The sequence below is a fragment of the Sander vitreus genome, chromosome 21, assembly GCF_031162955.1.
Source record: "Sander vitreus isolate 19-12246 chromosome 21, sanVit1, whole genome shotgun sequence".
NCBI lineage: Eukaryota > Metazoa > Chordata > Actinopteri > Perciformes > Percidae > Sander > Sander vitreus.
Window position 1 is genome coordinate 4,734,323 of NC_135875.1, and position 16,025 is coordinate 4,750,347.

At 39.1% G+C, this 16,025-nt stretch overlaps 1 protein-coding gene across 1 annotated transcript; it reads left to right on the top strand.

The window, feature by feature from the left end:
* Positions 1–436: 436 nt before the first annotated feature.
* On the top strand, positions 437–15,989 carry osbpl7 (oxysterol binding protein-like 7). The gene is made up of 21 exons (XM_078278620.1): positions 437–570; positions 1,819–1,962; positions 2,056–2,109; positions 2,224–2,337; positions 2,420–2,569; positions 2,674–2,800; positions 4,749–4,867; positions 4,951–5,028; positions 7,073–7,223; positions 7,435–7,538; positions 7,645–7,810; positions 9,152–9,298; positions 9,377–9,513; positions 9,936–10,073; positions 11,104–11,167; positions 11,304–11,382; positions 12,010–12,154; positions 12,251–12,401; positions 12,607–12,733; positions 12,866–12,988; positions 13,742–15,989. Exons 1-21 carry the CDS (start codon positions 442–444, stop codon positions 13,848–13,850), a joined length of 2,556 nt encoding a protein of 851 aa, XP_078134746.1. The 5' UTR covers positions 437–441; the 3' UTR covers positions 13,851–15,989.
* The last annotated feature ends 36 nt before the right edge of the window (positions 15,990–16,025 follow it).

Here is a 16,025-nt window from a genome sequence, read left to right on the forward strand (position 1 = left end):
GGTGTCTTTGTAGCATAGTGTTCGCGTGTCACAACAAATTGGGGGCACATGGATGTCGCACTAGGGCTGTCCTCAACCAAAGAAATTCTTAGTCGACTCACTCATGATTTTATTGACTAATCAATTAGTTGATTTATTCTACAGATCTGTGAAACTGAGTTTCTCCACAAAGAATCATGCAAATTCACCACTTTAAATCTTGTGTTTACCAGAGATGTGCTGATAAGTTTCTTTGGTATAAGTTCAGCATGAAAAACCTCAAGTCTTAACATTTCTCTTTCTATATTCTTTAAAAAGGAATCTGGAAAGCTGCTTTCGTGTGTGTTCTTATTCTTTGTAATGCCGTCTAGAGATGTAATAATAATGGAATATATCTCTCAAATATCTCTCAACAACCAGCTGATCACAACAGGGAGGGGAGTCTGAGGTCTGCGCTTTGAAATGGATTCATACGGATCTTCACTCAACCGCAGCCAATCGCTGGCGAGCGGCCTGGAGAAGTCTTCACCAACGTGGAAGCCATCCCGCTCTCGGAGCAGTAGCACTGGGTCATCCCGCCACTCCAGACAGGTGAGTCATAGTTCACCTGAATAAGAGGATTATAGCTCTATGTATATTATTGTTCTTTTAAAAGGGAAGTCATTGCTTGGTATCAGTTACAATTTCCACAGAATAACATCCTGAGATTTGTTGCAGTTTTAGATTTTCTGTTTTCATTCTGAATTATAGTTTATTTAGCATGAAACCACTGAGATTAGTGAGCCAGATCCTTTGTCTATTTATTTTAAAGGCAGTAAATGCCACAGTAAAATTAACACCATCTTCATCATTGTGTCATGCATACATCTATTCCTCTGTGGCCTTACAAGACACCAGAAGTTAGTTTAAACCAGACCCAGAATCCAAACTTTTCAAACAACACTTAAAATAGTCTAAAAATAAAGAATACCAGTTTACAAATGTCATATAATCAGATTTTTAGACATTCAAAATTCAGCAAAAATCATAGATTACTAAAACAACATATGGTGTTGCCACCTACAGTACTAGGGACATCAGAGTAAAGTTCATCTTGCCTTCTTTTCTGAGCTTTTGAGACAAAGTTAGCTCATCCAAATTTATTTATCACTTCACACATTGTTAACTCTTTAAATTGCTGTGAGTGATTTTTATGTATGTGTGTTTGTTGTGTTATGGTTGTCTAAGCTACTGGATGCCTAAAATTTCCCTCAGGATGAATAAAGTATCTATCTATCTATCTATCTGTTTTCAGATTACATTATGTGCTTACATAATTGCAAAAGGGTTCTCCAATGTGTTCTCAGTTAGCCTTTTAAAATGATATCAGATTAGTAAACAGAATGTGCCTTTGGAACATTGGATGAATGGTTGCTGATAATGGGAAATGTAGATATTGCATTAAAGATCAGCCACTTCTTTCTACAACAGTCGAGAACCCTTTTGCAATTATGTAAGCACATAATGTAATCTGAAAACGGCTGCCCTGGTTAAAAAAACAATGCAACTGATCTCAGCTGGTATTCTGTCTGTAATGGAGCGGAATGGAAATTTCTAAGTGACCCCCAAACTTTTGACCAGTAGTGTGTGTATATATATATATATATATATATATGTATGTATGTATATATATATATATATATATATATGTATGTATGTATGTATTGTGTCACTTTACAAAATGTGTTGTGTTTTGCTGTTGTGCTTTTGTAAAAGGTCAAAACAATTACTAAAAAAGAAGAATAACATTGCCAATTAACCTTAAAATTAAAGTGTGTTTCCCGTTTATGCTGTCTATAGATTATCAAAGACTGGGAAGTGATTGACGACCTTCAGGTAGAAATGCACGCAGGAGGCGATAACCCTCACGACATGACCACCCCGGGTATCTGTGAAGGATATCTCCTCAAGAGGAGGAAGTGGCCACTGAAAGGTTGGCACAAGGTAAGAAATCCGTCCACTCTGTCATCTTGTATGCCAACACGTTGACTTTATCAATAAAGTTTTTAAAAATATGATGTTTGATCTCTTTATCAGCGATACTTTGTCTTGGAAGCAGGGAACTTGCGTTACTCCAAAAATCAACAAGATGTAAGTAAACATTTATTTTACTATATCTTTACTATTTATTTTATTTTTTATTTTTCAATAGGATATTTCGTCAACTAGATTTAAACACTTAAACATACCTTTTGTCCACTGAAGGTGTCCAGGGGAAGATTCCAGGGCTCTTTAGATGTCAGCCACGCAGTATTGTCGATAAACAAGAAGTCAAATCAGATTGACTTGGATGCAGGGGACATTCTCTATCACATAAAGGTAAACAGTAATTTTTCAAACAAACAAAGAGTGTGCCTTCAGATTAAAAAGACATATCTTTGACTTTTCTTTTCTCTCTAAGGCAAAGAGCCATGAACTCTTCTACATTTGGGTAACCAAGCTACAAGCCCACCGCCTGTACAAGAAGCATGAGGTGGCTCATGTTCACAGCAGCTTCCTCCAGACTTTGTCCCATGGCATTGCAGCCGGACAAGCTGGGAATGGAGATTTGGTGATTATCAAATGAGCAATAAAGTCAAACGTAACACACAACAATCTTTACAAGTGACTCAAATTAACTCCTGTGTCCTCTTCTCTCTGTATTTATGTTACCAGAGCTCTGCAGGCATGGTGGATTCAGCTGGAGCACCAGCAGGAGTGCTGCCCTCAGATAACAACGCTGTGAACAGAAAAGTTTCGGCCTGGCTGCAGCAAAGTCACAACCCAGACTCCTGTGTTCAAGGTATGTGTCATATATTCCCAAATGCAAAGAAACAACATTCACAAACCAATGAAAAAGTCTCATTATAGAAACAGATTTCGAATAAATTCTGGATAGTCTTTGAAAAATATAAGTTATTTAAAGAGGAGCTGTAAAGCCTTTTGTATCGCCAGAGGAAGCTGTGCGAAATCTGATAAATTGCCTCAAGTGATGTCAGTTGACAAAATCATGGTGTTCGTTGACTAAGAATTTCTTTAGTCGAGGACTGCCCTAGTGTGAAGGTAGAAAGAAGTGAGCTTAAGAGATTTCTGTAGCCCGCTCCTCATCTCTGCTGCAGGCTAGAGACTCAATGCTACATTAGCTGCTACTAGCACAACACACCCCGAATCTCTGATGGAGCCGTCTGTACTTGAGTCGCATTGTGGGTATTTAGGCGCCAAAACAAGGAAGAACAAAGTGTGAAATAAATAAGACGATATCTCTGGTTCTGCTGCATTGATTTATATATATATATATATATATATATATATATATATATATATATATATATATATATTAACCGTCCATGTGAGTCTGATAGTGTTATACTGTAGGAGTGCAATTATAAGTGTCTCTCTCAGGAAACACTGTTAAGAAAACAGCTATTGGAAGTGTGCCTTGCATTTCTGTTTCTGGTGGTACATTTTGTTATTCCTCTCGATAAACAGACTTGTGTAAATGATGCGACATTATGTTAAGATGCTGTATTGTTAATCTTAAAAACTAACATAAATGTCAGGTTTTACTCTGTCAACCAGAATCAAAGAGTATCATTAATCATTCTCACTATTTAAAAGCTCTTACACAGCTGTCTCTGTGGAATCTTTTTCACCGTAAAATGTGATCATGACCACACAAATCTTATCTGATTAATTAGTGACAGAAACTCAATAAATAGATTTATTCTACTTCGTTTAAGAATGCTTGATTCTGATTGGCTGGGAGGAGGGCATTAACCTGGCAGGTTGCCCGCTGACTGAGCACAGCGTCATCAAATAGAAGATCAATACGCCGCTTGTATTTTTTTTCTATCACAGAAATTTCAAACATGAGGTCCATTGTAAAAATAAACCTTGTTTAAAAAAGTTTCTAAAATGTGTCGGAAATCTATCGGAGGGTCAGTCGATACATAGTTTCGCAAGCGAGATACAACGTAGCAACTATGTTATTAAACTAACGTTAGTGATCAGATGCAGCCTTGTGTGGTTGCTATAGAAACTAATTAACATTAGCTACAGTTGAGCTAACGTTATTCGCCGTAGTTCTAAACATTACAGTGTTTTAAAAATGGACGAATTCATTGTCTGTTTTAATATATTTGGAGTAGGGAAGACATTTGAGGACTGGTTAAAGAGCGTCGAGGACGACAGAATGACAAAAGAAAAAGACAAGGCCCAGGGTCCCCGTTAACGAGATCTGACAGATGAGGAACTGCGTACAATTGAAGACGGGGCCCTTGAATCAAACACGAAAAAGGCAACTGCCTTTGCTATCAAGGTTTTCACCGAGTGGAAGAGCCACCAGAAGGATAGACTGACAGTGACAACTGACCCGGACACCTGCAGCGCCGAAGAACCGTGTGTGGTTGCTATAGAAACTAATTAGCTACAGCTGAGCTAACATTATTCACCGAAGTTCTAAAGGGGACTACTTTTTGAGGGAGATGAACTCAAACAGAGTATACATTTAATAAGCATGCAATATGAATAAGAAAAAGCATAATTATTAAAGTATTTGAATTGTTTTATTATGTTGGCAAGCAAGAAGTAGAATCAACGGGATAATCACCTCAAGGCAGGGCAATAAACAGTTTGATATGCCCGGCTTGTGGAAGGTTACCGTAAGCCGTCCACAAGCCGGGCATATAAAACTGTTTATTGCCCTGCCTCTAGGTGATTATCCCTTACATACCACTTATGTTTTCTTCCAGAGCTGAACCGTTGTCATTTGGACCTTACTGAGCTAAACCGCTTAATCCAGAAGCTGCAGATGTTGGAAGGGGGCCAGGCTTTCACTAACGGAGACCTGAAGCGCATCATCAGCATACAGGTAGAGTTCTGTTCAGTTTGGAGCAGCTTCTTTCTGGGCAGCATCACATGAAATTAAAATTATTTATAAATGTTCTGATCCAGAATATCTCGCTTGAGAAGCCGAAGAAGCCGAGGTCAGGGAAGATGTGGAGCCACTCTCGCACATTATCCCTGGGAATGGTAAGAAAGGTCTGTAATTTACTCTCAATTAGTATGTAGACCAAACGGGCACTGTTTTACATTGATTTGTACATTGATGCGATATCATTTAATATCAGTGTTTTAAGTTGATTTGAAATACTTATTGATTGAAACCATAAATAGTCTTTTTAATGGTAACTTATTTTAGAACATATTGGGTTTAAAGGGTCTGTACTCGATATTCACAAAAACAAAAATGGGATGGGATTGCCTCCACACGACTCACAGACAGTTCCCCAACTCGTCAAATACTGACACTTTGTTATGGCCCTCAACGACAGATACCAATGCACAAGGCACTCACATGCAGTCACATTTACTGGCTATCAAAACAAAGAACAGAGAAACTCAGATTACAACACAAACAGAGGGAGTGTGACTTGATTCTCTGCTCAGGACGCCATTACTCCACTATTTCTTTATAAAAGCAAATAGTTTCTGCTATTTTAATGTTCTGAATATCGAGTACAGACTCTTAAGTATTTGACATCCCAACCCTCCTGTAACATGTTTGGGCCTTTGTTTCTAATCCAAAGCCTATTCGTGGGATTACTAAATCGGTGAGTTGGCAATGGGCAGAGACAACTTGATTCATAAAAATGATTTAATGTTTTCCATTTACACACTTGTAGTTGTAGCATCCTGAAACTGAATTGTGACTGCATAAATAATGGACACAAAAAATTTAAATGTTAAATTCAAATTTAATTGCACTGAATAACGTTTCTGTGTGCTTTAGCCTGGTATATTCATAATAGTCTTATTCAACCTCCAAAACGTATTTTATATACCAGAGTATCTTGTTTTTCCCGCAGAACAGAGCATAAAATTAATAAATGAATAGATCAATCAAGTAAACCTGCGTTTTGTTTATATTCTAGATCAGTAGTTTTCAATCCTGTTCTTTAGAAAGCAGAGTGCTGTTGGTTGTCTATCCTGCCAGCTAGTCAGAGTACTGCAGCTCTGACGGTTTCCTTTCTTACCAAACAACAGGACCTGATTTAATCATAAAATACCTTAGGGCTGTGGTACTAGAGGTCCAGGATTAAGCCATTAAAAAAAGTAGTTAACCTGATGTTCCAAATGTAAATAAGTCCTTGATTAGATGACTATTATGATATTGATGTATCTTAAGCACATTAATTACCAATAATGATGACCATAATCCATGTTGGTCAATTTAATTGATTTCACCAGGTTGATTATCACACAACACAATGCGACAACAATAAAACAATGAAAACTGTACTCCAGTAGTGATCCAATAGGCCTCAACACATTTTATAGGTAGAATTAAAGCTTTAGTGCGTAACTTTTTGATATTAATGAACGTCCGTTACATTCAAGCCGTTGCCAAATGAGTTGCTACAAAGCTAATGAAGACTATCAGCTCCACACAGCTCTCTCTGTGTTTCTCAGTATGACTGTGTTCAGAAGAATGTGTCGTCCGGTGACTTTCCCGCGCAGAAGCACATGAGAAGATAATTACCTCTTCTGAAGAGTCCATCATGTTTTTTTTTATCCTCTGTGTCCTCCTTGGCTACTAGCAACTGTGTGAGCGATCACATAAGGCTTGTATCATGTGGACGTGCCGCCAGTTTTGTTGTCATTACTTAGAATTCCTACGCACTATAGCTTTAAATTAGCTACTTCTCTGTTTGACAAATCATATTTTTTATGTAAAATATGATTATTAGTTTGTACACTACATATGAAGCTACCGCCAGCAGCTGGTTATAGCTTAGCTTAGCATAAAGACTGGAGACAGAGGGAAACAGCTAGCCTGGCTCTACCTACCAGCTCCTCTAGAGTGAACTAATTTACACATTATATCCGTACAAAAACAGAAGTAAAAAAAAAATAATAAAATGAGGTTTTACGGGGAGGAGTATTTATTAGCTGATGACAACAAGACTCCAGGAAGTTACTGCGCCTTTACACCCAAATTCGCAGATAACAAGGGACATTGTTAAGTGAATCATTAAATCAACCATCTTCCATTCTCCTCTGTTCACCTTCATAGCTGTCCTCCAGTCAGCTGGGCAGCTCGCCTCACCTCGGTGCATCAGTCCCCTCTATCCCTGACTACGTCTACTCACAGCTGTCCCCTCCTACTGCCACATCGCCCGAGGGCAAGAAAATCCAGCAGGACATCTGCGCCATATCGCTACGAGGTCAGAAAAACAGAAACATGCACACAGGTAGACAGGGTTCTTACAAGGTAGTATTATAGGTAGATGAGCAAAATCCAAGACAAGATCAGAGAGTCCACAGAGATGATTATGCAAAAGATAAAATGTTACAAACGCCCATATTGAAAGAAATCTGAAATGAATATGCATCCAAATTTCCCCTGAAACTACTTCTGTTGTTATTCCTCTTCAGTGCTTGCTTCGCTGAAGACAGTGCATGAAACTCTATCCCAGGAGAGGCAGAAACTGCAGGAAGTCTGGGAAACTAACAACATCCACCAGTCTAAAACTGCTGAGGTACGATTCACGCTGAACCTGTCATCTGAATTCTCTGGGACATATTCCTTTCTGGGCTTTGGTGGCTGTTTTTCTTTGCTCCTCATTCTCTTTCCTCCGTCGACAGCCTGCAGCAGCGAGGCATTCATCCCACGGGCCTCCTTCAGTAGCAGATTCAGCTGCAGAGTATTTTGACGCCAGCGACATCCTTTGTGGTAGTTCCTCTAAGGTGTCTGATGAGTCAGGACTCAGTGATGGAAGCACTACCAACTCTGAGCCAGAGGAAGGACATGGTGGGTACATGTAGGACCTTCATTCATGCAATCAAATTATTTTAATTAGTTCCATCTACTCTGACTACTAGTTGCATCAGTACGCAAACAGAAAGGAAACAGAAATGTCAAAAATAAGTTTTTACAGTAAGAACTGTGATATTTTTCCCCTGGAAACTTTAAACCTCATGAATAAACTATTTTAATTTCTGCATTAAGACAATTCCCGATATGCCAATGTGTGTTTTAAGAGCTAGGCGATTTATTTATTTAAATTTACTTTTAATTATTAGTTTATTTTTCAGCTAAATATTTTAGAGAGTATTATAGATCCAAGACGAAACTAATAGAAGGGCGGGAAAAGTCGCAATTACGTATCCATCTGCTACTTCAGCACAACGGACAGCGCCATGGATTTTTAATTACACTGTTAGGCTACTAATATTTCTGACCCATGGTCGGGACCTTAGATTCTAACTTGCACATATCTCAGTCAGATAAAGGATCAATGAGTCAGACTACACAATTATATTCAACAAAACAACTCCTCTGCCCCTGCACTCTCTCTGCTACTAGGAGATGGAGTGGGGGGGGGGGATGGTAGATTAACAAGGGGCATGTATTTTAGTCATTTTGCTAACAAGGGGGATGGCATTGCCCCTCATCCCCCCTCAAATTGCCTCCTGGATTTAATTGAAATATCTATTGGATGTATTACCATGAAATGTGGTTCATTTGGACATTCATATTCCTCAGGGGATGAGTTGTAATAACTTTGGTTGTCGCTTAATTTAGTTTTCTAGCGCCATCATCAGGTCAAAATTTCTGTTTGTCCACTAATTTGATTTATAACTAAACCTGCAAAACTAACATTTCCATCAGCCTCAGCTGTACTTTGTTAGCACCAATATTAGCATGCTAACACACTAAACTCAGATGATGACCATTTTAAACATTATATCTGCTTAACAGCAGCCTGCTAGCATTTAGCTCAAAGCACTTTTAAAAAAAGTTTATAGATTATATAATTTCTAATTCAAATATTTTAAGATAATATATTAAGATATTTTTAGATTATTTTTGTGGGGGCTCTTCCCTTTATTTGATAGTGACAGGAAAGTGGGGATAACATGCAGCAAAGGGCTGCAGGTCGGATTCGAACCCGGGCTGCTGCAGGACCCATACAATGGTGTCACTGAGTGAGCTAGAGGCCGCGTCAGCTCAAAGCACTTCTGTGCCTAAATACAACCTCACAGAGCTGCTAGCACGGCTGCAGACTATTGTTCTTGTTGTTTCCTGAATAGAAATAACAAATTGCCCTTTTGCTTTGATTAATATTACTTCCTTTCACCAACATTACAGCGTCGGCCACCCGGAAGTACCGTGCTAGCATTTCCAAGACTCCTAACAGCTTTGTTCCCAAGAGCACCGGCCGGCGAACGACACTGCCTGCTCACTGTCCTGACAACAGCCACGTGGGCCTCATGGCTATCCTCTACAATAACATAGGCAAGTCACACCACTCTGCTGTTACACAGACGTTATTTTTGAAACAGCAGTTTCCTTATGTGCTGTGTTTTTCCTCAGGTAAAGACTTGGCTCGAGTGTCCATGCCTGCTGCTCTCAATGAGCCCGTTAACCTGCTGCAGAGGCTGTGTGAAGAGCTGGAGTACAGTGAGCTGCTGGATATCGCCAGCAACACATCGGACCCCTACCAGAGGATGGTAAGACTATTCACACACATTTATGTAATATGACTGAGTCAGATTGTCGTTAATAACGTTGTAGCAACCCTGATAAATCTGCACAGGCTAAGCAGTTGATAATGTTTCCTAGAAATATAATTTAGACTCCAGTCCAGGAATTGTGTGCACCTGTCTTTACTTTTTTTAAACTGCCCAAGTAAAGGCAGGAAAATGGCTGCTTGTTGTCTTGTGGCTGCACACAGAATCACCCAGCAACAGGCAGTTCCATGAGCCATGAAGTGATTTTGTCATATACTGTATATTATTTTTTAAGTAAACATACAATAACAATCAGGGATATGTAACAACAACAACAGCAATGTCTTTCCTCCTTTCCTCATCCTCCCGATTGTCTCTAGATTGAGTTAGCACAACACACTCTTGTATTTGATCTCTTACAGGTTTACATTGCTGCCTTCGCTATCTCTAGTTACTCCCCTGTGACATTCAGAAACCGCTACAAGCCCTTTAACCCGGTGCTGGGGGAGACCTACGAGTGCATCAGAGAGGACCGGGGCTTCCGCCTCATCAGTGAGCAGGTATCTCACAAACAGGATTATTATTATTTATTATGTGATATTTTATTCAGGAATATCTTTAAGAGCTCTGAGTGGCTACTACAGGGGACCAAACTGACTTACTTCTATGATTGGTAAAAGATGATGGGGAGTTACTATTTAATCCCCTCTTGGTAAATTAAGATGGATCATCCATTTGTGTAATTGAGCAGCTCAGCCACACAGGGCTGCACGAATCAACACTGAGTGATTTATTGCTTTATTGAAATGGTGGTAACTAATCATGCTATCAAAAATGAACACAAATCATTTTTTTTTAATGTGATAGCAATTAAGTGAAAAGTAATTAAATGTCAGTCCTTGACAAAGCAATTCATTTCTTGAACAGTATCTTAGCAATACAACTTCTAAAAACATGATTTCAGATAGGCACGCTGAAATTTAGAGATGCAATTTCAAGATGCAATATGTAATAAATCTCAAAGCTCAAGAAACTGCAGCGATTACACGACGTTTTACAGTGATGCATATTCCTAAGTAAAGCAATAGAGTATTTATAGTATCATGAGACAGTGACTTCTGTTAATATCATTGATTACATGTCATAGTATGTGATCAAAAACTCTTTCCCATGGCAGGAAGATTGACAGTTGATAATTAAAAAAAAAAGTTAGAAAGATGTGATCTTTCCAGACCTATGTAGCCCGCTGCTCATCTCTGCTGCAGGCTGGAGGCTCCAGGCTACATTAGCCACATGTCCGACTAAACTGTCTGCAGTTAAAGTTGCAGTTAGAGTTGCATTTTGGGTGAAGAAGGCACCAGGTTTTGACAGGAAAAGAAACGTGTGCAATAAAAAAGACTGTTCTGCTGCTAAATCGGTGCAGTGCTCTTTTTAGGACAAATGCACAGATATGTAACAGTCTCGTTGATAAAGATACAATTCTAATTGAAAGTGAAAAAGCTTTATATCTCTTTCACTTTTTCTTCCACACTCATATGTACTGGAAGTATCCGTTTTAAAATGTTGACATACTTTTTGGTACTTTACCAGGTATGCCACCATCCCCCCATCTCTGCATGCCATGCACACTCAGAGAACTTCTCCTTTTGGCAAGGTGAGACTCTTCTTTTATCGAACCAAATTCTTGATTTGTGTTTCAGTTAGTGGTCTAAGTCACATGTTAGGACAAAGTTAGGACTGCTTGTAATGTATATTCTCAACAACACTTGTTTATTTATATTCCTGAACAGACCAGCGATGGAAAAATAAATTCTGGGGGAAGTCACTGGAGATTCTGCCAACAGGAATGGTGAATGTCACTCTTCCAAGGTAAACAGCCTACACCTGGCATTACACTAGCCATTACATGTAAGTGAACATCATACTTGATGTGAAGCGATGAAGGTTCTCTCCATTAGAAAATCAATGAGACATGAAACACTTCCATAAATATCCCCGTTTTATAATGACACAATCAGGACAAACCAGAGCCACAGCATTTGGCCATGTATACATCATGATTACTAAAGCACACTTGAGGTTTTCCACAAAAAAAAATCCCAAAAGGTTTTCATTGGCATATTTGCCTTTATTTGACAGTTGACAGAATAGTGAGAGACAGAAAACATGGGTAGGAGAGAGAGAGGTATGACATGCAGCAAATGTCCAGGGCTTGAATCAAACATGAGACGTTGTGTTTATAAGGTTATGCACCTTAACCATTAGGCTACCAGGCGTCTAACTAATAATTACTTTCTGTACGTCACTTTTTTGCTTAATAGATTAGAATTCTGTCCAAAAAATGGGAAAGAATGTTGTTGTTGTTGCTCATTTTGTTCAACCAAAATGGAAAGGTATTCAGTTTACAAAGATATGAAACAAAGAAAACCAGCAAACATTCATACTTGATAAACTCTCTTTGTTAGTTTAGCTTGATAAATTTGATGTTTTGTCCAGGTATGGTGACCACTATGAGTGGAACAAAGTAGTGACCTGTATCCACAACGTCCTCAGTCAGCAGCGCTATCTGGAGCATTACGGAGAGGTCACCATCCGTAACCTCAACAGCAACGTCTGCACCTGCAAGATTACCTTCGTCAAGGTGAACGAAACGACTTCCTGCACCACTCAGCTCTTTTCTCTTTTCTGTGTTTGGATATTTTAGGGTTTTGACTGACACGTTTGTCTGTTTTTGTAGTCTCGTTATTGGGGTTCAGACACGAACAAGAATGAAGTGCAGGGCACGGTGCTGGACCAAAGTGGGAGTGTCATTCACCGGTTCGGAGGTCTGTGGCACGAAGGCATCTACTGTGACACCCTGCCCACTCCGAAATGTGTCTGGAAGCCAAGTGAGTGTGTGATCATCGCAAACAAGACTGAGGACATGTTTGCTAACGTGTTTGTCCTCAAGGTTTTTTATTGTTGCTTAGATTCTGCTTTAGAGGTTAAGGGTTTAAATGGAAGCATTCCCTGTTGCCAAAACTGCTAATCAGCATAAATCCAGGCGTCACGTTTGTGCAGCAGCTTACCGGAGAGGATTCTGTCACCCCACAGATCCCCAGCCAAAGGATCATATGCTGTACTATGGCTTCTCCACCTTTGCCATGGAGCTAAATGAACTGACCCCCGACCTGAAGCCTCTCCTTCCTCCTACAGACAGCCGTCTGCGCCCAGACCAAAGGTGAGGCGAGCTGGAGACGGTGCAAAGAAAAAAAATCAACATATAATAGAGTGACGGTCTAATGTAATTTACTGTCACAAAAAAAGTGGATTTAGTGTTGAATTATTCTTTAAATTCCTCTGCTTTTAATAGGTTGCTGGAGGATGGAAAGGTGGATGAAGCAGACATAAAGAAAGATGAGATAGAGGAGTTTCATAGGGAGCGGAGAAAAGAGCTCTCCAAAATGGGGCAAGATCATGTTCCACGTTTTTTCAAGTAAGTTCAATTATTTTGTAATCCTGGTTATAGACAAACAATTACGCCCTGTCACAACAAAGTGAGTAACTTTGGTGTTTTAAAGGGTTAGTTTGGATTCCCCAAAGTCACTGAATAACACAAACAAACAAACCGATGGAGGCAGCGGTAGACCAGCAACTCCTGTGTTCTGTGAGGTAAAATTACTGTTTTTGTCGAAGGAGTCTGGTGGCTTTAAAGAGAGCAGAGGTAACGGCTTCAGTTCCCTGTCGACAAGGTAAAGCGGTGAAAATATGCTAAATAGTGTTCACTTAAACAGTTTTTTTTTTAGGTGGCTAATCTACATTCAGCTGCTGGCCCCCGTCCACAGCAGTACATTGCTTAGCTTCTGTGTTGGGACTCCTGCCTGCTTCTCCAAACTATTATATCAGTATTTAATTCACTATAATGTAATGACGACGCAAAGCAGCAAATTCTCACAATTCAGAACCTGGACCTATTAATTTTCTGGCATTTTTGCGTGAAAAATGAATGAAACGGTTAATCAATAAACAGTACTATTGCAAGTTCATTTCCATATTACTCAGTATGCTTACATTCTTACAGATACATGTTAAACATTTGATTTATGGTGATACAGCTGAAAACAAGCAAGTTTCTTCTTTGTTTCAAATTGTTGATATTTTGAAGATACCACATGGTACCATGTTCCTGTGCAAATACATGAATTGTATGAAATGAAAGTTTGTAAATGATTATTTTCTTCTTCTTCAGAAAAGCCAAAGATTCCTGTGGACGGGACGTGTGGTTGACAAACGGGACGTACTGGAAGCTCAGAGAGAATCCAGGTTTTGCTAATATTGAAAACCTAACTGTCTGGTGATGAGACGACAGCGACGAGCGACGCCAGACAAAAACCACATGTGAGTGAGACAGAGAGAGAGAGAGAGAGAGAGAGAGAAAGAAATATCAGCGGTGGATAAACAGCTCTGAGAAACGTGCAGAGTGGAGATGATGCTGCTGGTCTCTCTTCTCGTTCCTTCTGTTGGCCCATGACTGGTTCATGGAAACCCTCAGCACCTGTAGTCCCATCAGACCAGTCAGTCGCCCAGCATCCAGCACAGGTGAAGAAACAGAAAGAACTTTTCTCATCACAATCAATTTTATAATGCATTTTTTTTTTAGTTTTTTTTTTTTAGACTACTTCAGTCAACACATATACAGTATATGTTTATATTTTTGAGAATTGCACAGTTTTTTTGCAGAAAAGACTGAATGTGTGATGCACACTCTGCATGAACATGAACAGTCAGGCTAGTAACAGGCCTATTGTGTTAGTTTATTAATTGTAAACATTTATTAAAAGCATGTCTTCCTTCTCAGCCAGTTTACTTAACATTTTATGATGGGTACATTTGTTTGATCTTCTGAAGTTAATGCTACAGTTAGGGCTGGATTACCAACTGAGCAAAGCGGGCAACAGCCACAGCGTCCCAGACAAGGGAGCCAGTGGGTAATTTGATTTATTTGATTATTAATTTACTAACATGATTCTTGCAATGTTTGTGTGGGATCTTCATGGTTGAATGCACTTATTGTACGTCGTTTTGGATAACAGCATCAGCTGTGATGTATTACAAATTGGTTTGGGAATATGCTCCACTAAAGCACAATAAAGATAAGAACCTTCAATCTACAGTTAATTATCACCAGAATCTGCTGCATCCCTCAGCATCACAGCTTTAAAGTGAGTTTCAGCTCATTGTTTATCTGTCTGGCCACAACTTTACTGTTTTAGTTCACCCGGCCTAACCCGTCAGATAGCATCGTTTCCAGAGAAAAAAACTCTGTACACTACCTGCTCAGCAGCAAACAGCAGACACAGTTAGAGACTAGCTGGTGAACAAAGTGGAGCATTTGTGCAGATAAAGAGACATATATTTCCCTCAGGAGTTGGAAGAGACCAAAAACAGCTAAAAGAGAGAGAACTTAATCAGAAACACGGCATCAGATGAAGGATAATTAGTGCTGCAACGATTAGTCGATCGACAGAAAATGAATCGGCAGCTGATTTGATTATCGTCTTAGTTCTTTTTTTTTTTAAGCAAACTTTTTCTGCTTCCAGCATCTCAAATGTGATGATTTGATGCTTTTCTTTGTCGTAAATGATATTAAACTGAATATTTTGTGTTTCGGACTGTTGGTCGGAGAAAACAAGACATTTGAAGGTGACACCTTGCGATGTGGGAAATTATAACGTGTATTTCTCACTTTACCAATTAATTGATAATTAAAGCTATAGTGCGTAGTTTCTGTCTCCTCCATGAGAAATTCTAAGTAATGACAACAAAACTGTCGGCGCGTCCACATGATACAAGCCTTCCCTGACCGCGAATCTTCTGAACATAGTCATACTGAGAAATCCAGAGAGTTGTGTGGAGCTGATAGTCTTCATTAGCTTTGTAACAACTCATTTGGCAACGGCTTGAATGTAACGGACGTTCATTAATATCAAAAAGTTATGCACTAAAGCTTTAAAGAGAATAGTTGGCAGATTAAAGCTGGGGTAGGCAGTTTTTTTGCGTCATTGGGCCTTAACCTTTCAGCATATTGTAATTCAAGTGGTCTGAAACAAAACTGCACCTCTTCTTGGCTCTGTTTTTAGGCTTTTAGAGAATCTATCCCGTGACGGCCAATCATAGGTAATTTCAGAGGGAGGGGCGTTCTTTTTGCAACATCTTATTTTTTTTTTTTTCAACATGTCATTTATTGTTTAAAGAATCACAATAACCAACATTCATTATATACACATATTTAAAAAAAAGAAGATATGAAACTGTATTTCTATGTCATTGATAGTGAAAAGAATATCCAACTGGTTGGAAACATGTACATGTTCATTAAATTGTCGACATCACAACTGTGTTTTTATTTGTCAGTGATATGTATCATTTCATTTATGAGAACTACACTTGGCTGCAGGTAATTGTATACGCATGGTGACTTTTGTTTGAAATCGATATATGGCACAAATTAATTCTCACTTAATTTTTTTAAT